Source organism: Apium graveolens, unplaced genomic scaffold (genome assembly GCF_009905375.1).
Source record: "Apium graveolens cultivar Ventura unplaced genomic scaffold, ASM990537v1 ctg8251, whole genome shotgun sequence".
Lineage (NCBI taxonomy): Eukaryota > Viridiplantae > Streptophyta > Magnoliopsida > Apiales > Apiaceae > Apium > Apium graveolens.
Window position 1 is genome coordinate 25,876 of NW_027421020.1, and position 24,229 is coordinate 50,104.

Sequence of the window (24,229 nt, forward strand, 5' to 3'; positions counted from 1 at the left end):
TTGCTTAAAAAGATGAAAATAGATTGAAAGTTTGTAAAGTATTTGGGCCACTTGTCAAAAAACATTTTGCTAAATGATTGGCTTTTGAGTTGAAGTGGCTGAATTATTTAGCAGACACATCTAGGGCCTCCATACTCTCACTTATTTCACTTTTTCTTTAAACTTTATATTTATAAATTATATATTATTAAGTGCTCAAGGTAAGTGTATTATCATATAAGACATTATTTTCTACTAATTTTTGTTCATATTGATTTAGTTAACATGGTGTGCAGGGCATTGGTGTTATCTTACAAAATAATGTCAAGAATGTTTTGATATAATTTTTAAATCCTAAAATTTAAGTCTCTACTCGGTATATGAAATGATTAGTTTAATTCTCGAATTTTACGATCATTAATATAAGAAAATTACATTTGCTCACCTCTCACAAAAAATATACGTTCATAATATGATTGTAACTGAGTCCTCTAAACATTACACTATCAATGAATTAATATGAGTATCAATTGTGAAACTACTGTTTTCGAGCGAGATTTATGCTAAATTGCCCGGAAAATCATTACCTTCATTTTTAATTTTTAGAATATTTGTATTCAGTTTATTAAGTAATTCGGAAATAAAACAGCTAATTATTTAATTTTATTTATTTTTCAATCTAGTTACATGATCAATCCGAGATTTTGTCCCGATTGAGTGTCTTTCAAATTATTAATAAAATCTGCTTTAAACTTGATCTAGCTATATCTTTCTCGTATCTTTTACAAAATCACGAGTTTCAAAGTGACGCGGTATTTCTTCCTAAAGTTTTCTCTAACAAATTCCGGTATTTCACCTGCAACTAACTTGTGCAGTATTGATCAAGCCTCTCCTTGAAAGGGGGCAGACATGTAGGTTCTTTATCCTAGTTGCACACTATACAAACATTACAATCACTTAAAGAGTTCAATTAAGTGGACACAACTAAGGACAAGTCCCACTCCTAGATTAAGACATGATTAGGACCTTGATTGACATTAAAAAAAAAGTACCAACTTTTCCCCCAAAGATCCTAATTCCACTCCTTATTGTGCTCATAGGGCCTTTTAGTAAGAGATAAGGCTTACTTAATTAATTAAGTAGACTTAATGCTCAACCCAAGTTCTAAATTAAACTAATCCTCTTCAACTTATGTTTCTTCAATCTTAATGCTAGCTTTTGACACATTCTTTTTTGCTTCTTTTTTATCAATAATTTTCTACTCTACAACTAGGGATGATCCACTGAAATGAGACAGTTTATATTTGATTATTAGATATGTTTTTTTTGTTAAAAAAATATTTGATTTTCTTTAATTAGTAAAATTGTACACATAATGAGGTGGATTAAGGTTATCAGAAGTTGGATTCCACTTATCCGAGGTTCTCTAGATAAGAAAAATCTTAATAATTTAACTAGCAAAATCTTTTTCCATGTGAAATCTTACAATTCTCACAAATTTATAAGGATTCTTTCTTTTTAAATAAATTTTAAAGTATATATCTTTTTACAATATTGGTTTTTCTATTAAAAAAAAGAAGGCATGGTAAATATTTTAGTCTAATATATTTGAAGTTATGTTATCACAACTACACATAAATTGTTTTGTACAAATGTGCCCCAATGACGATACAAATTATAAAATAAAAAAGAAATCGAACATCTGATCTTTAAGTAAGTTTATTTTAGAATTTTAATTTGATCAGTAATATGTCAAGTGTGCAATTATATTTTTCGGTATAATACGGAAAATGAAAGATTTTTCAAAAAGAAATACAAAAAATGTTTTTTTTTTCCGAAATCTTCTAAAAAAAATGTCGATCAAGGTATTCAGTTATTTCCCCTGAACATTTTTGAACCATATATATTGGGATTGGGCCATTGGCAATTAACGATACCGGGCTTCAGCTAATCACATGCAATATTGTTGGGTGGCCCATACTTGAAGCCCAAATAACAAACTCTAACTTTACAAATCCCAACTTCTGTTTTATGATTTTTAAAGTTGAGCAAGCCCAGCCCATTAATGAAGCCCAGTAAGTAACGAAGCTAAAATAAAACCTAATTAGGGTTTTATATTGGTAACATAAAGAAGAAGTTGTTTTTGCTTCTCTCTCTCAGCCGCTGCTACATCTCTCTAATCTCTCTCTAGAAATCTCGATGGTAAGCTTGCTTCTTTCTTCTCAACTAATCAATTCAGTGCTTTGTTTGATTGTATATGTATGTGAGTGTTTCAATTTATGTATGAAATGAATTGCAGGCACCTAAGAAAGAGAAGGCACCTCCCCCGTCTTCAAAGCCAGCTAAATCTGGCGGTGGCAAACAGAAAAAGAAGGTCAAATCTCTCTCTCTCTCTCTCTCTCTCTCTCTCTCTCTCTCTCTCTCTCCCCCTCCATCTCTCTCTCTCTCCCCCCTCCATCTCTCTCTCTCTCTCTCTCCCCCTCCATCTCTCTCTCTCTCTCCCCCCCCTCCATCTCTCTCTCTCTCTCTCTCTCTCTCTCTCTCTCTCTCCCCCCCCCCCTCCATCTCTCTCTCTCCCCCTCCATCTCTCTCTCTCTCTCCCCGTTTCTCTCTCTCTATCTCCCCCTCTCTCTAATTTAATTAATTTATATGTGTTTATGTTAGCCGTTAGGCATCTTCTGTTGAAAATGTTATGTGTTGAATAAAATTAAGTTATTTGGATAAAGTTTTTTTAATTATTAATGATTTCTAGCTTAGTATAATTCGACTGTAACGTGGTGTTTTGATTAGCCTTTGTGTATAAGATTTTGTCGAGAGATAATAACCCGGTGGATTTTACAATGCCATATGCTTCGTTATCTTTTGGAATGTACTATTTTTTTTAAAATGTAGCTCAAGGGACAAAGTAAGATAATTGTGAATGGGCTTAATGCACGATGAGTCGAGATTTAGCTCCATTGATGTAGAATGTAGCATTATAAATATATTTGTATGTTTTTGTCTTCTTTCAGTCGATAAGAAAAAAATTGTTGAAACGGGGCTGTTCAGGCTCAAACCTTCAATAAATTCATATTATATTTTTCTAAATGTTCAGTTTTTGTGGTGTCAATTTATTTTCTTACCTGGCCTATTCTTAAGTTATGTTTTAAGCCCTGATTTTGTATGTCATTAATATATCTTTGGATCTTGGTCAAGTTTATACTATATTTTTCTACTTTCTGTTGCTATTTATAGTATTCCCGGGTCTTCCACTATCACTACAACATTGTAGGAAAAAACTGAACAGGAGGCAAATGTATAAGTTGTATTAGTATCTACTTAAATATATCACTAACGCTGTTTCATTTATTAATGAAATAAATTGATAATGACTGCAGAAGTGGAGCAAAGGAAAGCAAAAGGAGAAGGTGAACAACATGGTGTTGTTTGACAAGCCCACTTATGACAAGCTTCTCTCTGAAGCTCCCAAGTTCAAGCTTATCACTCCATCTATCCTTTCTGATCGTTTGAGGGTAAGCCAAATCTTAGTACTTTGTTTGTTTTGTCGGTTTAGCTGTGTTCTAGTTACAAATGGTTAGGTTTGCTCAATTGTTTTTAATTTTTTTGGACTTGGTTTTTTTATGTTAGTATCTCATTCGATAAATTAGAGACTGTTTTTTAATTATATTGAGTGTAACTGGCGAAGGTTTATAGTCTTACTAATATAGAAAAAAATCAGAGTTGTATTACCGGATAAATATAAGGAGCCATGGTAACTGATTATTAGGAATCATGTATGTTTTTAGGAGCTCGGAATTGAAGGGAGTAAATATTCCCGAGTCTCTTCTAAATGTTAAAGTATTGCTTAATTTGCTATACATTTAAACCCAATTATGTTGAATATGCCTTGCAGATTAATGGGTCACTCGCTAGGAGGGCAATTAAGGACCTGATGGCTAGGGGTTTGATCAGGATGGTCTCTGTCCATTCAAGCCAGCAGATATACACCAGGGCTACAAACACTTAGGTGTGATGAACACTTGAGTGTCAGACATACTCGTTTTCTAAAGAGCTGGAATGTGGAGTCATAAAACTATACCGATATGTCTGGGTTAGCTTTAGGTGTCTCTGTTCTTAAAGATGTTCTTGCAGCTTTAGTAGTTCGAATTGTCAGTTTCCTATCATTTTTTGTTTCATGTAATGGAAATTTGGGAGGTCTTTGAAACTTCTGTTTGTTATCTGAATACAGATGTTTTATTTGAATGCATACCAATGTTTTCAACTAGTTACAGTTTGCTTTATCCCGTCTTGTGAACCAAGTAATTTACTGGATTGCTTTGTAAAGCTAGGGGAGTTGCTGCCTCTTCATTTGAGGGTTAATCATTTTTAAAATTCTTGTGAATTCTCAAGCATAAAATCAGTAGCAATGTATGGCTAGTTTGCTACTCTGTACCACCCAGAAATTTATTTGTAGTTGGGAAATAAGCCTAGTATTGTATTCAAGCCTCTCCCCCTTGAGATTCTGCTCAGACAATTAAATTAGTATTTGTAGTTGAAATTTCGCTAGTTTAGTTCTCATGTCAAAATGGTATGATGATATACTACTGTTCAAATCTCACGGGAGGAGAACTTATTATGTTGAGTCGGAGTCTTATACTGAGTCAGAGTCAGAGCCTTTCGCTTAAAATGCAGTTTAATGCAGTTTATCTTGGCTTACTGCAGGCTATTACGTGAGCATGTAGTGTAGCTCGGAACACATGTCTTATTCTCAAGCTTCACGGTGACTCTTGCTCCTCAAAGTTTAATAGATTTTTTCTGTATTGACGATCTAATAAAAGGGAGGCTACGAGAAACTACTGCCATCAAACCACTACTGCCATTTACAAATATAATTTATACAGAATTTACAAATAGAAGCCTAGCTCACTCATGGCGCTCCACCCATGGCACCCCAATTAATCTATGATGCATAAGCTCAGAGGTGAAGTTGGTTACGCAGTTTAACCCAAAAAAAAGAAGATTACACATCTCTTCAGATATAAATGTATTCAACTACTACAACAGAGGAGGATCATAATACACCACTGTTGATAGATCCTTGACCGTTAACCACAGCTTTATCTTTTAATCTTTTTCTGTCAACGAGAAAAAAAAGTTTCACCAAAAATATAAGAAGATAATAAAACTACAATAGATAATATGTAATCTATTAAAGAATTTGAAAATAGTCGTTAATATACTAAATATATAGAGTAAAGTGTTAATTTCTTTTTCAAATACTTTATGATGTATTAAATTTAAATCGAACAAGATTTAAAGTGTTATTGATAACTAAAGCCGGCAATTTCGTACACGACACGATAACACGAAAACGACACGAAAATAACGGGTCTGGTTTGACATTTTTTTACACGAAATTACACGAACACGAAAGTATACGGATGAATTTAGTATAAAATAGATTCAAATTTAAATTTCATAAGAATTGAATACACTCGAGTCTTTATGTTTTATTAACTTAAGACTGGACTAATAAAAACTTAATATTTAAATATATATTTTATTTATCTTTATCTTTATTATCAATTTTAAATTACACGAAACGTACACAAAATGAAGGTACACGAAACGAAACGAAACCATAACGGTTCGGGTTTGAATGGGGCATTCATAACACGAAACACGAAAATATACGACACGAAAGTACGCGAAACGAACGAATTATCAGCTCTATTCATAATTATTAGTAGCTGTATGTGATATAAGTATTAACTCTAACAATATTTAAATTTATAATAATAATATTTAAATTTATATTAAAATTTATCAATGAATGTTGCCTTAAGCAATGCTGGTGAATTAAATAAAAATAATAAAACGGTGAATTGACTCTGTGATAAATTTTAATTTTCTAACTTTTTCCTTAAACAATATTCAGTTGTTTTTTTAATACTAAATACGTGACAATATAGTTATAAACAAAGGCCATGCACGTTTAAGTTATATAAAATTACTAGTTACGTGTTAGCTATATACATTTCAGACAAAAAAAACATACTTTTATACATTAAATTTATGAACCTAAATAAATAAAAAATTACCGGAGTCTATTTTGTACTAAAACATGTATTCTTAATTTTCATCTTTTTTCTAAGAGATGGAAAATTTAGCAAATGTTAGAAAATTTTGGAAAAGAAAATTTAATAGATAGAAAATTTTCATCCTTACGAAAGAGTTACACTTCATTCAAATCAGGACTCTTCTTCTTAGATGCGTGGAAATTCGGACGTAAGCAACGATGCTGATTATTTGTTTTTTTAATACAAAGTCTGTTATTCCCAAATAATCTAAACAAGAATTACAGAAGAAGGGTTGAATGTAATTCTGTTTTTTTTTTCAATTTTTAAGAACAGTTCTTCAATAAATATATATAGCTGTGTTCGATTTTGCAATGGTGCGGAATAAAAGAAGTATAGAAATCAAAACACAAAGTATTTAAATACAAGTGCTTAAAAACTTTCTGGTGGATTGAACTTTTCCACCAGAGATATATATTTAGTAGAGAACTTTGTGTTACAGAATTGTACACAGCTGCTTACAAGTTGAATCTACAAAATCCAGAGAAATTATTTACAAATTCTGTCTTATCTATTTCTCTGGTAATTTGCTTGCTAACTTGGATACTATTCAACTTACTACACTTGGTTTATATATCACCAAGTTACATGATAAGAAGACAAACAAATAAGACAAATTATTTCTAGTCTAACATCATGCTTCTTCACTTCTCTTTCCAGCATCTTTGAATATCTCCAATTTAACATCAAAATGAGAATGCTTCTTTATTCTCTAAAACCTGAATTAGGCTGCCACATTCCATTTGCATACAACCAACGCATGTGACTGTCAAGTCACTGTCACTGCTCTTTTGAATTTGATCATCCGTTGAAACTCAGATTAATCATCCGTCGAGACTTAAGTTGATCATCCGTTGAGACTTTGTAAATCATCCGTTGAGAGTGTCTTCTTGGCAGTTAACTCTATTTCATTTATACAAGAATACAAAACATCTAATATTTACAGTTAACCATCCTATCTTGCATATCAATCTAGTAGTTAACATGACCTATACATTCTACAACATTTATTTCACTCAGCCATTTTGGTATGCAGGAATGTGCTACTAAACTCATAATTACATAAGCTACTCTTTCAACGGATGTTGAAATGATCATCCGTTAAAAACTACAATTTCACTTAACTAAAATCTACTTAGTGTTTTGTTTAAGTTATCATCAAGTGCACAACATATTCCTAACAATCTCCCCTAATTTATGTCCACTGAAATTGTAGCCATAAATTAAGAGAAACTTGATGATAACAAAACACTTTATGAATACAAAATGAAATAAAGTAGATAAAGTTTACAAGTGCTGCATTTTATTAAAAATTCTCACAAAGAAAGATTTGTAGAGTTTCTTATAGGTCATTTTCAAGGTGTTCCTTTAGACTGAGCCAATTTAGATCATTTCCTTAACTGCCTTAATTTCTTTCCCAGCTTCACATCATTCTATTCAATCTGATGTTGGAGTTGTCTGAAAAATTCTGATTCATCCTCATTTGTCTGATCCAGCTTTTCTTCATCCCCTTGAGAGTTTCATTGCTTGCAATCTTTAGCTGATCTTCCAATCTGAAGAATCTTCTGATGTATTTTTTATCCTTGAACTCCATGTTCCAGTATGGCCTCAAATGCACCCTATCTCTAGTAAAAGGGTTTGTCAATACTCTTGGAAATGCATTTGGTCTTCTCCAGTTATTCCTTATCTCCTCAATCTTGTTTAGTACCATCTTCTTGGCAACTATATTAAATCCAAAATTTTTTCTTGATTGCAGAGAAGATGATCACCAAAGTGGAATAACCTTCATTGAGAACTCTGTGAAGTAGCCATGTAATTTCTTTACCACCCTTGTACGTGAAGACTAGTCTCTCTGGAAGGTGCTTGTAGGCATCAATAACTCTAACATCTTCTAGCTCATCCAGATAGAGATTTATGTCTGAAAATTCTTTGATGTCACATATGTGGAGTTGATCTCCCTTGTTGACATTAGGATTGGGTTTGGCCACTTGCTTGGATTGAAGTTTAACAGACTTGACTGTTTTGACTACTCTTTTCTTTGTCTTCCTTTTTTTGGCAAAGATTGGAAGATTTATATTAGAAAGAGGCAAGCTGTCCCAATCTATAGGTTCATCCTTAGGAACAACAGTTTCACCATGAAAGGTGATGTTAGGATCAACCTTGAATTCAACCTCCTTCACAGTAGGTATGGTTGGTTAGCTTGAAGTTGTAGATTGGGTTGACATGTAGTCTTCCTTATCTTCATTGAAATCTATCTTCCTCTTTGAATGGATTTTGTATCTAAACTTCCTCTTAGTCTGCTTTGGTTCTTCTTTCTTTCCTTCATTCAGATCTTCAGTTGTCACAGCAGGCAATGTAACTTCCGTGGTTGCAGACTTCTTGGCTAGGTTCTTAGCTTCTAAAGCAGCTTGCTTTTGTTGTTGTTTAAGCCTCACCTTTTATTCTTTCTTAGCCTCTGCAAACTGTGGATGTCCATCCACTACACAGATTAGTTTACCATTCATGTAAATCTTAGCAATTCTGTTCTTTGACACTGTGTCTCTGGGATCTTTGGTTAAAATAATAGACCTTGCAAACAGTTTCTTTTCATCTGGCCTAGGGGTTTCATAAGATAGGTCCAGTGGATTTTTGTTTGAATTCTTTGATTAATTCCTTTTTGGTTGAAAGATTACATTGGCCTTTGGAGACTTGATTGATGAGGGTTGACCCTTTTTCATGTTCCCTAGGCTCATTTCATTAGCTGAAATTTGTCTCAATTGGCAGAAGTGAGAAAAGACCTTGTCTTGCTTCTCAATTGGACCAAATTTCTTGTTGATATTTTCATCAAGCTTCTTCCATTTTGCATCTAGCTCTTGCTCAACTGCTGCAACATCAAGCTTTATAAAAATTTTATTTGATTCCAACTTAGCAGCTGCTATTTGGATCAGATCAATGTTGTCCAAGGCTGGTGGCTTTGTGAGAGTAATTGCTGGAATAATCACTTTGCTTACTTGAATATTAAGCACTTTCTCCCCCTCACTTGTTGACTCCCCCGGGCTAACTGGAATGATAGAGTCTTTCTCCCCCTTTTTGTTAGCATCAAGTTGAGTGGAGGTTGAGGTTTGTGCAACCACCAACTGTTGTAGTAGACCAGTTTGAGCTTTTTGATGTGCAAGTATCTTGGCCACTGATTTTTTCATAGTTGTCAGTCTGGAATCCATGGCCTCAACTTTCCTATTCAAATCAGCTTCCTTTCTGAGCTTTTGAGCTATTTCTGTCATTGTGGTGCCTGGAAGCCTAGCATCCAACCTTGTTATAAAATGTTGTTTAATTTCACCAATTTCCTGTTTGATGGCATCCACATGTTGACTTTGTTGGAGAGCTTGAATTTTATGCAATTGGAGAGATTCCAGGTGGGCTGAAAGTAGTCTTTTGGTGCTAGCACTAGTGGATGTTTGAATTGCTGTTTGGGTATCATGGATAAGCTTGAATAGTGTGGATTGGAGATGTGGGTAAGAGCATTTCTTGTGCAGCATCCATGATGGAGTTTCTGCATCTCCCCCTATGCTCATGTTTTCATCCTCATCATTCTCACCATCATCCCCAAATGAGTCTTCAACAAATTCAAAGTCATTACTAGATGTGGAGGGCTTAACAATTATAACATCCTTTGCCCTTTGCATTGAAGCAGTAGTGTGCACCAAGTTTAATGTCTTCTCAGCCTCCTCATTGCCCTGTCCAGCTAGAATTTGATATGCTGGAACATGATGAGTAAATGTCTCAGCATCCAAAAAGATATAATCTATTACAGCTTGATATTCTTGCTGAAACAGTCTCTCCTTTTCTGCATCACTGATATTCATTGACTCACTAGCAATGGTTTCCATTCTTGTATCTCCTGTACCTGCTTTTCTCTCATAAGCTCTTTATTTTTGCATCAAGGGCTCCCCTTGGCTTCCCACCCTCACGCCTTCACCTTCACATATTAAGGTGGGACTCCACTCACTCACTTTTTCTAAGCTGGAAGAAATAGCTTGCAGAGTGTCACTCATTTCATCTCCTTTTGCCTGAGAGCAACTCAACCTCTCACTCTATTCACTCCCTTCCCTCAATCCTAAGAGTGACTGTACAATCACTAGATCATCTGCACTTGTAACTGTACTTGAAATTTGGAGTGGTGCAGTGATATTCAACGGATGAGAAACATCCGTCGAAATAGTAGTTGAAAGTTTTAATAGATGACTGTTGTGAAGCACATCCGTCGAGATACAGTCACTAGTAGACAGATGAACAATATTCATCGAGATAGTAGAAATGACAGAGTTTGGAGTAGAGACTACTGTAAAATCTGTGGAGATTGATTTGAGATTTTGTACAGTATTCTTAGTAGAATCAGAAAGGAATGTCAAGTGAGCCAACAAATCATCTAAAAGATGATGCTCACTTTCTTGAGATTTTGGTTTCTCCATGAGAGTTAAGGATGGAAAAACAGGAATTGATGTGTGAATCATGTCCACATCCAGAGAATTTGTGGGTCAGTTTTAGGTGTGAGGTGCTTCTATAACTAAAGATTTTGGCTGTGACTCCACATTTATTGGAGCCACATCATTCTGACTTTGAGAAGGTGCATGAACTGAGTCTTTGACTGCAGTAGGCACTGTTTGTGCACCCTGTGTATCCCCAATGGTTTTTGATTTCTTCTTTCTGACATAAGTCTGGGGTAAGATTGTGTCCCTAACCATCTTGGCCTGTGCTCTTGGTTGAGAGCTTTGTTCAATAGTCACATCCTTTTGGGAGGATGCAACTAGTAATGAGCTTATATCCTTGTTAATCACTACGGTTTATTGGGAAACTGTAGTGTGGATAGGCCGGGATGCACTCACCTTCCCATCCTTATTCTTAGGGCTTCTTTAATGTTCACCATGTCCCTCACCAGCCTCACTTCCCTTCACACTCCCCTCTAGGCTTTTAGTGGATTTTACAACTAGTTTCTGTTGAGAGAAACTAGAGGGGGCTTTTTTTGACTTGGATTTGGAGATTTTAGGTTTTGTGGCTTGGGTAGGCACCTGTTTAGTCACTGTCATAGGTGGATTTTACAACTATTTTCTGTTGAGAGAAACTGAGGTTATTCCATGATTGACATGTACACAAGGGGAACATCCTTGTGGTGATTTGTCCTGTTTAGATCAACAATAACTCTTCTCTCTTGAACCCAACAAGCTAACTTGTTTGTTGGGTTCTCAATTGAGAGATTCTCAGAAACAAAATTAGCTATCATCATGAAGAATCTAGCATAGTAAATATTCTTAGACCTCTTCTTAATATCCCCTAATTTACTCCCTAACTCATACATAGCAGAAGTGCTAAAATTGAAGTACTTATCACTAAGGAGCATATGAAGCATGTGAACAAGTGAGTAAGATACAACATCAAAATTGCTCATTTTTCCAGAAAACACTTTAATGAATGAATCACACAGAAAAATCCATTCTTTTCTAAGACTCAATCTCCTAACATCACCTAACTTAGTGGCATCAAGAGCATAGCCCATAGAAATTAGCATATTACTCACATCAGTGTCTGTGTGTGAAGCAAATGTGTTAATTTTAGGCAATTTAAAGCAATTTTCAATAGCATCACAGTTAACACAATGTTCATTACCTTTGAGAGTGAAGGTAATAGTTTTGTCCTTAGAGTTGAACACTGCTTAGTCCAAATTTCCTCGACAACTTCACAATAGATGGTTGGAGACTCAAGCATGGCATAACTCAATTTGCAGTTCAGTATGAAGTTCATCATCTTGTGATAATCTTCAGATGCCGGAATTTGCTTGTTTACCAGAGCCACAAAGTTATTCTTTTCATAGATAAACCCAGTTGAGGACATGATTTTGACTACGGGTGCCATTTCTGTGATTGGAGTTAGTTGCAGAAAGAGAGTATTTTCTTTGGGAAGAAGAGAGTTAGAAAAATTGTTTGAGAATGATAAAAGTGAAAAATAGAAATGAAATTAGCTTTTATACTTACTCGGAAATAAACTGTCAAAAATTAAAAAGTAAATAAAGTAACCAATCAAATTAGCCCAAAATAGCCGTTTAAAAAAATTAAAGAAAACTGTCAAAATTCTAAGATTATCCATTGAAAAATTCATACAGGCTGTAAGTAAATTCGACGGATGATGCTTAAAATTAACGGCTAAGATTGAGTGTAATTCGACGGATAATGATAAAAGTACCCAGAGTGATAATTGATATTTCTACGGATAATAAAATTCAACGGATGTTCATTTTCAACGGATAATGAACATCCGTCGAGATGTAAATTCTGACTTAGCCACAATTTACATTTTTGACAGGAAATATCAAATATTATTCTGGCTGCAATTCAAACTGCTTAGACATCAAAACACATTAAGAGTAATTAAGCATACCCAACTCACTTACCAACCTAGTGAAGGTGGATTCATCAAGTGGCTTGGTAAAGATGTCTGCAAGTTGCTTCTCACTTGGAACAAAATGAAGTTCCACAGTACCATTCATAACATGCTCTCTAATTAAGTGGTACTTGATGTCAATGTGCTTGGTCCTTGGATGTTGTACTGGATTTTCAGTAATTACAATGGCACTTGTGTTATCACAGAAAATAGGAATCCTATTCACCTGTAGACCATAGTCCAACAGTTGATTTTTCATCCATAAAATCTGAGCACAACAACTACCAGCAATAATATATTCAGCTTCACTTGTAGAAGTGGAGACTGGATTTTGCTTTTTACTGAACCAGGATACTAGCTTATTTCCCAGAAATTGACAGGTTCCTGTTGTACTTTTCTATTAATTTTACAACCTGCATAATCTGCATCCGAACAGCCAGTTAGATAAAAACCAGAATCTCTAGGATACCAAATGCCAAGTTTTGGTGTTACTTTGTGATAAGTGGAATTTTATACCACTTAGAACGTCTTAAAATGGCTTAAATTGGTGTCTTGAAATTAAGTATTTTGTGTATTTGATGCGTTTTTCTAGTGTTTATGCATTTCAGGGTTTTAGTTGCATTTCGGGGGAGGAATCATCAAGAATAAGCCTTGGCATGTGTTCACCATTGCGAGAGGAAAGAAACGGGCAGATTACGGCGAAGAAACGGAGCAAACTTGGATTTTTTCCAGTAGAGGCCTGCGCGCCCGCGCAGCAATGCTGAGCGGTCGCGCAGCAACCTGCGCGCCCGCGCAGGGTCGGGAATTTTGCTGAATTATTTTAGACTTCTACTTCTGTTTGGTTTCCAACTTCTATGTAATCTGAGTTTTATGGGACTATTATATAAGTAGATTTGAGACGTTTTCACAAGTATGGGATTGAAGAAGATTGTGTTTTACGCAAGAAGCGAAGGAGATAAGGAAGAAGACCGATTTAGCACACCGCAACGAAGAGGAAGCATATCTTCTTGTGATTCTTGTTTCGTTGTAACGTTGGATGCTAGTTCTCTTTCTTTGAACTTATTTACTCTTGTGACGTACTCTGTTTAATATAATTAGTTTAGTTATTATTTTCTTGTATTTATTTATCATGATTTCATATGAACCCATGATGACGATAAGTACTATTATGGGCTAATCGTGATCATGGGGTTGCAACGGATTTATTATGGAATTCTTTAGTTAATTGTTTAATACTTTAGTGTGTGATGATTGCATGATATCTAGTATTGGTTGTGCGTATTCGTCTTATGTGCGTCGCGAACATATAAGATAGGGTGTTAATCTCTTGTGAAGCGACGGTGGATCTTGAGATTTAGAACTTGCCATGCTAGCATAGGTTCATGTACGTTGTGCATGATTAGTGGGTAACTCTAACAGTTTTATTTGCCCTATGTAATCAAAAGGAATAACTTGTGCTTAAATCGTTGTGTTGTCAATTTCTGTAGACATATAGGAACTCAACATAATTGATGACTATTCAACTTCTATCTTAATTGTGGATGCTTGGTAGAATGGTATTAGTACAATGAAAGTTAGCTTTTATCAGTTTCGTGTTATTCGATTAATATCATCACTGTCACATGCTAAAGGTAATAACAATGGCTATAGAAGGAAGTAATAATGAAGTTGTGGTCTCATGAGTGTTTTATTATTGATAAATTGAAGTGTTAGTTAAGTGATTAATTAAGTAGTTAATTATAGTTAATATTTATTCAACAATTTTAAGTGTTAGTGTCTTAACATTGAGAAGTAATCATACATTGGTGAGTGAGTTTAATTAGACAATAATGTAGTCTGAGTCTCTGAGGGAATGAACTAGAAAGTATTCTATATTACTTGCGAACGCGTATACTTGCGTGAATATTAGTGCGTGTTTTTGCCCTAACAAGTTTTTGGCGCCGCTGCCGGGGACTCGGCGTATTTGTTTAGTTTATGTACTTACCATCATTGGTCATTAGGACTCAATGATTAGGACGTAGTAGTTACTTATTAATTTTTTCGATTGTGTTTCAGGTACTTTAGCAAGCGTTGATGCAAACTCGTTCTCGTGCTCGCAAGAGGACTTTAGATACAGTTGAGGAGACAGATGAAGTTCTTGATATTCCGGAGAAGTTAGATTTTGAGGATTCGGATTCAGGAACTGAGCAGAAAGAACCAGTAAACATGGGAGATCGTATTGTTCAAGCTGATCCAGCTCTTATGGATTTTTCTCGGCCTAAAATTGATGACATTCAGTCAAGCATCCTTCATCCGGCTATTCAAGCTAACACCTTTGAAATCAAGCCGGGCACTATTCAGATGGTGCAGAACTCTGTTTCTTTTGGAGGAGCGACAACTGAAGACCCCAACATGCACATAAGGAATTTTGTCGAGATCTGCAGTACTTTTAAGTATAATGGCGTGACTGATGAGGCTATCAAGTTGAGGCTTTTCCCATTCTCACTGAGGGACAAGGCTAAAGACTGGTTACATTCTGAACCAGCTGGGTCCATCACTACGTGGCAAGATCTCGCGCAAAAGTTTCTGGTGAAGTTTTATCCGATGGCAAAGACTGCTGCTATGAGGAGTGCTCTTACTCAGTTTGCGCAGCAACCTACAGAATCTATGTGCGAGGCTTGGGAACGCTACAAGGAAATGTTGAGAAAATGTCCACATCATGGAATGCCGGATTGGATGGTGATCACTGGTTTCTATAATGGTTTGGGGGCCCAATCTCGGCCCATGCTCGATGCAGCAGCTGGAGGCGCCTTATGGGCTAAAAGCTATACTGAGGCGTATAATCTTATAGAGACAATGGCTGCAAATGAGCATCAAAACCCAACTCAGAGGATGACGTCAGGCAAGGTAGCAGGTATTCTGGAAGTTGATGCAGCCACCGCTATTGCAGCCCAGCTCCAAGCGCTATCAATGAAGGTTGATTCTCTGGCTACATATGGAGTTAATCAAATAGCTATGGTTTGTGAGCTTTGTGCAGGTTCTCATGCTACGGATCAGTGTTCTCTTGTCAACGAATCTGTTCAGTATGTGAATAATTATCAGCGACAACAGCAGCCTGTGCCAGCAACCTATCATCCTAACAACAGAAATCATCCAAATTTCAGCTGGGGGAATAATCAAAATGCTATTCAGCCACCATATCAGCAAGGAGTGAGTAAACAGTTTAACCCACCTGGATTCCAGCAACCACAGCAGTATGCTACAAGGCAATCCTATCCTCAACAGGGAAGTATAGCTACACCTACTAGTGCTGATTTTGAGGAACTTAAGCTGTTGTGCAAGAGTCAGGCGGTTTCTATCAAGACCTTGGAAAATCAAATCGGTCAATTAGCCAATGCAGTGCTCAATCATCAACCTGGCACTCTTCCCAGTGACACAGAAGTACCAGGCAGGAAGGAAGCTAAAGAGCAAGTCAAGGCTATTACCTTAAGGTCTGGAAAAGTGGCTGATGCTGAAAAGGCAAGGGAAGTCGAAGCTGAAATTAGAGATGAAGAATCTAAGCAAAAGGAGAAAGCGGCGGAACCAAGGAAGACTACTGTTGAACACACTCTGCCTGAGGCTAATACAGGGGAGAAACAGCTCTATCCTCCTCCACCTTTTCCTAAGAGATTGCAGCAACAAAAGCTGGATAGACAGTTCGGGAAGTTTCTGGAGGTGTTCAAGAAACTTCACATCAATATACCTTTCGCTGAGGCTCTGGAACAAATGCCTAGTTATGCAAAGTTTATGAAGACTATTCTTTCAAGGAAGGTGAAACTGGATGACCTTGAAACCATTGCTCTCACGGAAGAATGCAGTGCCGTTCTGCAGCAAAAGTTACCACCAAAACTGAAAGATCCAGGAAGCTTCACCATTCCTTGCACCATTGGCAATCTGACTTTTGACAAGTGCCTTTGTGATTTGGGAGTAAGCATTAATCTGATGCCGTTGTCTATCTTTAAAAAGCTGGATCTGCCTGACCCAAAACCCACATACATGTCGCTACAATTGGCTGACCGTTCCATTACTTACCCAAGGGGCATAGTTGAGGATGTGCTCGTCAAGGTGGATAAGCTCTTCTTTCCTGCAGATTTTGTTATTCTGGATTTTGAGGAAGATAAGAAGATTCCCATAATCTTGGGAAGGCCTTTCTTGGCTACTGGCCGTACCTTGATAGATGTGCAAAAAGGTGAACTTACTATGCGGGTTCAAGATCAGGATGTGACCTTCAACATATTCAAGGTAATGAAATTCCCTACAGAAGATGAGGAGTGCTTAAAATTGGATGTGATTGATTATGCGGTTACTTCAGAACTCGATCGCATGCTAATGTCTGATGCATTGGAAAAGGCCTTAGTGGGGGATTTTGACAGCGATGATGAAGATGGCAACGAGCAATTACAATATCTGAACGCTTCTCCCTGGAAGCGAAAGCTGGACATACCATTTGAATCTCTTGGTACTTCTGACCTTAAGAATGCTGAAGGGAAGCTCAAACCATCAATAGAGGAAGCACCTACCTTGGAGCTCAAGCCATTACCTGAACACTTGAGGTATGATTTTTTAGGTAATTCATCTACTTTACCTGTTATCATTTCATCTGACCTTTCAGGTAATGAGGAAGACAAGCTCTTAAGGATTTTGAGAGAATTCAAATCAGCTATAGGATGGACCATAGCAGACATCAAGGGGATAAGTCCTTCATATTGTATGCATAAAATTCTGCTAGAGGAAGGTAGTAAGCCAACTGTGGAACAGCAGCGAAGACTGAATCCCATCATGAAAGAGGTGGTGAAGAAAGAAATTCTGAAATGGCTGGATGCAGGCATCATTTATCCTATTTTTGACAGCTCGTGGGTGAGCCCCGTACAATGTGTACCTAAGAAAGGAGGTATCACTGTGGTCGTAAATGAAAAGAATGAGCTCATCCCTACTCGAACAGTTACAGGATGGAGAGTATACATGGATTATAGAAAATTGAACAAAGCCACAAGGAAGGATCACTTCCCTCTTCCATTTATTGATCAGATGCTTGACAGATTGGCGGGTCATGAGTATTTTTGTCTTCTGGATGGTTATTCCGGGTATAATCAGATTTGTATTGCACCAGAGGATCAGGAAAATACTACCTTCACTTGTCCATTTGGCACGTTTGCTTTTCGCAGAGTTTCGTTTGGGTTATGTGGCGCCCCGGCCACTTTTCAGAGATGTATGATGGCTATATTCTCTGACATGATTGGAAATAACATCGAAGTGTTCATGGATGACTTCTCCGTCTTTGGACACTCATATGATGAATGTATGAATAATCTGCGCGCCGTACTCAAAAGATGCGTGGAAACTAATTTGGTGCTCAATTGGGAGAAATGTCATTTTATGGTGCGTGAAGGCATTATCCTTGGGCATAAGGTCTCTAGCAAGGGTCTGGAGGTGGACAAAGCCAAGGTGGGAGTCATTGAAAATCTTCCCCCACCTAATTCTGTAAAAGGAATCCGTAGTTTTCTTGGTCATGCGGGTTTTTATCGGCGATCCATCAAGGACTTTTCAAAGATATCTAAGCCGTTGTGCAATTTGCTTGAGAAAGATGTGCCGTTCAAATTTGATGATGAATGTGTGGCAGCATTCGAGACTCTCAAGAAGAGTTTGATCACTGCACCAGTTATTACAGCACCAGATTGGACAGAACCATTTGAGATGATGTGTGATGCGAGTGATTATGCGGTAGGTGCAGTTCTGGGACAGCGCAAGAAAAACCTCTTCCATGTGGTCTACTATGCGAGTAAGACTTTCAATGGTGCCCAATTAAACTACACCACTACTGAGAAGGAGCTTTTGGCTATAGTCTTTGGTTTTGAGAAATTTCAATCGTATCTACTTGGTACGAAAGTAACAGTATTCACTGATCATGCAGTTATTCGCTATCTAGTTTCCAAGAAGGATTCGAAGCCGAGACTCATTCGTTGGGTGCTTTTACTTCAGGAATTTGAGTTAGAGATCAAAGATAGAAAAGGTACTGAAAATCAAGTAGCTGACCATCTCTCTAGATTGGAGAACCCCGATTCTACTTCACAGGATAGGACGTTAATCAATGAATCTTTTCCGGATGAGCAGTTGTTTGCAATTCAGGAGGAAGAACCATGGTTTGCAGATATTGTAAACTATCTCGTCAGCAATATAATGCCTCCTAATTTGACATCCGCTCAAAAGAAGAAGTTTCTGCATGAGGAGAAGTGGTATATGTGGGATGAACCATATTTGTTTAGACAGGGAGCTGACCAGATCATCAGGAGATGTATCCCGTTCTGTGAGACGGAGGGGATATTACGAGACTGCCATTCCACGATTTATGGTGGACACTATGGTGGTGAGAAGACGACAGCTCATATTCTGGAAGCAGGTTTTTTCTGGCCTACTTTGTTCAAGGATGCTCATCAGTTTGTTTTAAGGTGTGATCGTTGCCAAAGAGTGGGAAATTTGTCAAGGAAGGATGAGATGCCATTAAATGTGATGCTTGAAGTCGAGGTCTTTGATGTGTGGGGAATCGATTTCATGGGGCCTTTTATCGCATCTTGCAATAATCAGTACATCTTGCTGGCAGTCGATTATGTCTCAAAATGGGTCGAAGTTAAAGCTTTACCGACAAATGATGCAAAGGCAGTGCTAAATTTTCTTCATAAGCAAATTTTCACAAGGTTTGGAACACCTCGGGTAATCATAAGTGATGAAGGATCTCATTTTTGCAACCGTAAGTTCACTTCTATGATGCAGCGTTATAATGTGAATCATCGAGTAGCTACTGCCTATCATCCGCAAACAAATGGTCAAGCGGAAGTGTCTAACAGAGAGATAAAGCGCATTCTAGAGAAGGTTGTTTGTCCGTCAAGGAAGGATTGGTCTTTAAAGCTCGATGAAGCTGTTTGGGCTTACAGAACAGCATACAAAACTCCACTTGGGATGTCACCGTTTTAGTTGGTGTACGGTAAGGGATGTCATCTACCTGCGGAGCTTGAGCATAAGGCCTACTGGGCATTGAAGAAGTTAAACCTGGATTTAGATGCAGCTGGTAAGAAAAGAATGCTTCAGCTTAATGAACTTGATGAATTTCGACTTCTAGCGTACGAGAATAACAAAATGTATAAGGAAAAGGTGAAGAGGTGGCACAATAGGAAGCTACATCCTAAGTTATTTGTGCCAGGGCAACAAGTTCTTTTATTCAACTCTCGGCTCCGACTTTTTCCTGGGAAGTTGAAATCAAGGTGGTCTGGACCTTTTATTGTCAAAACTGTGTTTCCACATGGAGCGGTGGAAATTTTTGAGAATGATCCGGACCAAACATTCAAGGTTAACGGTCAGCGGTTGAAGCACTACTATGGGGACATGGAAAACCGTGAAGTGGTTAGTGCCATTTTGTTGAATACTTGAGAAGGGTACGGAACGTCAAGCTAATGACGAAAAAGAAGCGCTGCGTGGGAGGCAACCCATGAATTGTTGTTACAGGAACCCTTAGAAGTTAATAATCTATTCAAAAATACAAAAAAATCAGAAATCAGGGGCTGAAAAAAAAAATTTCCAGTGACCCCCTGCGCGCCCGCGCAGCTTTGCTGAGCGGCCGCGCAGGGGTCGAGTACCAGAATTTTTTTTACAGTTCAGAAAAAAAAAACAGAAAAAAAAATACTAAAACAGTTTTAGCCCATAAACCCACGAATTGTTCCCACTACCCCATCATTTTAACCCTTAATTCCCAAACCCTAATCTAATCCACACCCTATATATACATACACCTATCCTACATATCTCCCACAAAACTTCCTAGCCTTAAACCCTCTCACAAACATCAAATATCAGTTCTTACACACTTTTATTCACGAATCAATGGCACCCAAGCGAGCACGCACTATTGACAGGAGCAGCACAGTTCCTACTGCTGATTCATCGAGGGGTACTGCTGCAAGGCCTCGGTTAACTGACAGAGCCGCGGAGGAGGAGTACACTAGGCTGTTGGGGAAACCGATTCTGAAGGAGAGGGGGTTTTTGCCATCGGGGAGGGATGGTGAATTGCTACCCATGATTGCAGAAAAGGGGTGGATAGCTTTTTGTGAGTCACCCGAAGCGGTACCGATGAGCGTTGTTCGCGAGTTCTACGCGAACGCGAAGGCCGAAAAGAATGGGTTTTCTGTGGTCCGTGGGCTGACGGTTGATTATCATCCTGCGGCGATTCGCCGTGTGATTGGACAGTGAGAGAGGAAGCCCGAGGAGGAGAACTGGAATGAAAAGACTGCTGAGGATTTTGACTTGGATTTGATTTGTGCGACTTTCTGTCGACCGGGCACAGTTTGGACCTGCAGTACCGGCACTAATGAGTATCATCACTTTCCGGCGATCGCCATGAACAGGTATGCCCGTGCATGGAATGCATTTATTTGTGCTAATATTTTGCCTTTTTCACATGCACACGAGGTCACAGTTGAAAGAGCACAGTTGTTGTGGGGAATTCTGAATGAGGAGTATTATGTGGACCTTGGTGAGTTTATCTACCAAGGAATTCTAAAGTTTTTGAGGGGAGCGAAGTATATGAACATCCCTTATGCTTCCACGGTTATGAAGCTATGCCGAGCAGTGGGAGTGAACTGGCCGGCTCATGAGCAGTTGCAGTTGCCAGCAGCTCCAATTGATTCTGGCACTCTGAATGGGATGCGGGAGTGGACCGGTGGTGAGCCTGAGGAGCATGGGATGGGTTATCGTCTTCCAGGAGGGCGTCCAGAATGAGGTGCTACTATGGCTAGGCCAGGGTGTGATGAGGCTGGTTCTTCGAGAGCTCAGGAGGGTGCTGGGATGGTTGATGCCCAGTATAGGAGGCTTTCACGGCGGATGGATGCCATGTATGAGACGCAGAGCAGGTTTGCTCAGGAGCTCACCCTTGCGTTAGGGACTGCTTTTCGAGGCCTTGGAGCTGATATCCAGTGGCCAGTTTTTGGTGAGGACTCTGCATACCCGCCGCCTGATACTCCACCCACTGAGGGTGATGATGATGATGACTCCGAGTAGGTATACCCTGTGTTCCTTTCTACTACTTTCACTGACATTGAAGATTTTTAGTTTGGGGGTGGTAGTTAAGGAATATTGTGTGTGTGTCATATAGTTGCATATTCATGATAGTTTAGTTCATATAATTGCATAATTTATGACATATAGTTTTTTTTTGTTATGAATGTCATGTAGCTCATGCATTTACCATGATCCCTTTTGCAATGATTTATCGACTGAATTGTGATATTGATGCGAGTGTAGTGATAGCATTAAAGTGATATTAAGTCGTGTAGGTTGATATGCATGCTAGAAACAACTGTAAGTCCACTAAGTCTTAGAGAATGCGTAAGGGCTAGATTGTTGTTATGATTTGGTTGTTTTCAAGGTCAATCTACTTATTATGCTTAGAATTCGATTATAGGTTCTTAGTGATAAAGGCATGAAAAAGAAAAATTTTGGAGAAAAAATTATGGAAGTTGTTGCTAGTTGTGGCTAGGCGTCAATTGGCTAGTAGCTGGCTCGCATATGGTGCGAGTAGTCTAGGGTTGAGCAAGAAGGAGCGAAATGCACTTGCTCAGAAGTTAAAAAAAACAAAACAAAAAAAAAATTAGGTTATGCATAATTGATCAAGAGTGTGCTCTTTGGTATTCGAGTTATTAAGTTCTTAGGGGACTTTGTGCCTAGTGACCTAAGGCTTTTAGAGTCTGGGATCCGCTAACCTAACGCTCGTTACATGGATACCATTGTATAAGTCTTTTGTGGACCTCACTCATTGCACGGTCAAATAAGCATTTGAGTTGTAAATAAAAAGCACGATTCCGTAATAAGATCCAGAGTTCTTGTAGTGTTGTATATCACTTTGTGCCTAGAATTTTTTATTCTTTGTATAATTGTAGGATTGCCTTGAGGATAGTCTAGTCATAGTAATTGGTCTAGTTCCGAAGCATATCTGTTAAGCATTTGCACACACCACGTTTCTGGCTGTATGTCCGTTTGCATGAGTTTATTGATCTTTAGTTGTCTAACTGCATTCGTTGAGATGTGGCAATTTGGTTGGTTAATTGTAGTAAGGGGGATCGCTGCATTTTCATATAGATTGCATTCATGCATGTTTTTATTTGTTTTTGAGTCTGTGACGCTTGAGGGCAAGCATCGATTTAAGTTTGGGGGTGTGATAAGTGGCATTTTATACCACTTAGAACGTCTTAAAATGGCTTAAATTGGTGTCTTGAAATCAAGTATTTTGTGTATTTGATGCGTTTTTCTAGTGTTTATGCATTTCAGGGTTTTAGTTGCATTTCGGGGGAGGAATCATCAAGAATAAGCCTTGGCATGTGTTCACCATTGCGAGAGGAAAGAAACGGGCAGATTACGGCGAAGAAACGGAGCAAACTTGGATTTTTTCCAGTAGAGGCCTGCGCGCCCACGCAGCAATGCTGAGCGGTCGCGCAGCAACCTGCACGCCCGCGCAGCTATGCTGAGCGGCCGCGCAGGGTCGGGAATTTTGCTGAATTATTTTAGACTTCTACTTCTGTTTGGTTTCCAACTTCTATGTAATCTGAGTTTTATGGGACTATTATATAAGTAGATTTGAGACGTTTTCACAAGTGTGGGATTGAAGAAGATTGTGTTTTACGCAAGAAGCGAAGGAGATAAGGAAGAAGACCGATTTAGCACACCGCAACGAAGAGGAAGCATATCTTCTTGTGATTCTTGTTTCGTTGTAACGTTGGATGCTAGTTTTCTTGCTTTGAACTTATTTACTCTTGTGACGTACTCTGTTTAATATAATTAGTTTAGTTATTATTTTCTTGTGTTTGTTTATCATGATTTCATATGAACCCATGATGACGATAAGTGCTATTATGGGCTAATCGTAATCATGGGGTTGCAACGGATTTATTATGGAATTCTTTAGTTAATTGTTTAATACTTTAGTGTGTGATGATTGCATGATATCTAGTATTGGTTGTGCGTATTCGTCTTATGTGCGTCGCGAACATATAAGATAGGGTGTTAATCTCTTGTGAAGCGACGGTGGATCTTGAGATTTAGAACTTGCCATGCTAGCATAGGTTCATGTACGTTGTGCATGATTAGTGGGTAACTCTAACAGTTTTATTTGCCCTATGTAATCAAAAGGAATAACTTGTGCTTAAATCGTTGTGTTGTCAATTTCTGTAGACATATAGGAACTCAACATAATTGATGACTATTCAACTTCTATCTTAATTGTGGATGCTTGGTAGAATGGTATTAGTACAATGAAAGTTGGCTTTTATCAGTTTCGTGTTATTCGATTAATATCATCACTGTCACATGCTAAAGGTAATAACAATAGCTATAGAAGGAAGTAATAATGAAGTTGTGGTCTCATGAGTGTTTTATTATTGATAAATTGAAGTGTTAGTTAAGTGATTAATTAAGTAGTTAATTATAGTTAATATTTATTCAACAATTTTAAGTGTTAGTGTCTTAACATTGAGAAGTAATCATACATTGGTGAGTGAGTTTAATTAGACAATAATGTAGTCTGAGTCTCTGAGGGAACGAACTAGAAAGTATTCTATATTACTTGCGAACGCGTATACTTGCGTGAATATTAGTGCGTGTTTTCGCCCTAACACTTTGAGATATCTGAAAATTCTCTTAATAGCTATTAAATGAGATTCTCTAGG

General features: G+C 37.7%; 1 protein-coding gene and 1 non-coding gene across 2 annotated transcripts; one reads left to right on the forward strand and one right to left on the reverse strand.

Moving 5' to 3' along the window:
• Positions 1-2,060: 2,060 nt before the first annotated feature.
• LOC141704798 (small ribosomal subunit protein eS25y-like) lies at positions 2,061-4,243 on the forward strand. Its single transcript, XM_074507970.1, has 4 exons — positions 2,061-2,181; positions 2,279-2,353; positions 3,357-3,491; positions 3,872-4,243. Exons 1-4 carry the CDS (start codon positions 2,179-2,181, stop codon positions 3,983-3,985), a joined length of 327 nt encoding a protein of 108 aa, XP_074364071.1. The 5' UTR covers positions 2,061-2,178; the 3' UTR covers positions 3,986-4,243.
• Positions 4,244-15,104: 10,861 nt separating this feature from the next.
• LOC141704799 (small nucleolar RNA R71) lies at positions 15,105-15,211 on the reverse strand. Its single transcript, XR_012568082.1, has one exon. It is a non-coding gene; the product is annotated as a small nucleolar RNA R71 (small nucleolar RNA).
• Between the last annotated feature and the right edge of the window lie 9,018 nt (positions 15,212-24,229).

Bases quoted from the DNA above. Each gene is read 5' to 3' on its own strand.
- LOC141704798 (XM_074507970.1), top strand. The intron at 2,354-3,356 runs GTCAAATCTCTC...TAATGACTGCAG, and splicing joins GTGGCAAACAGAAAAAGAAG to AAGTGGAGCAAAGGAAAGCA. The intron at 3,492-3,871 runs GTAAGCCAAATC...TATGCCTTGCAG, and splicing joins TCCTTTCTGATCGTTTGAGG to ATTAATGGGTCACTCGCTAG.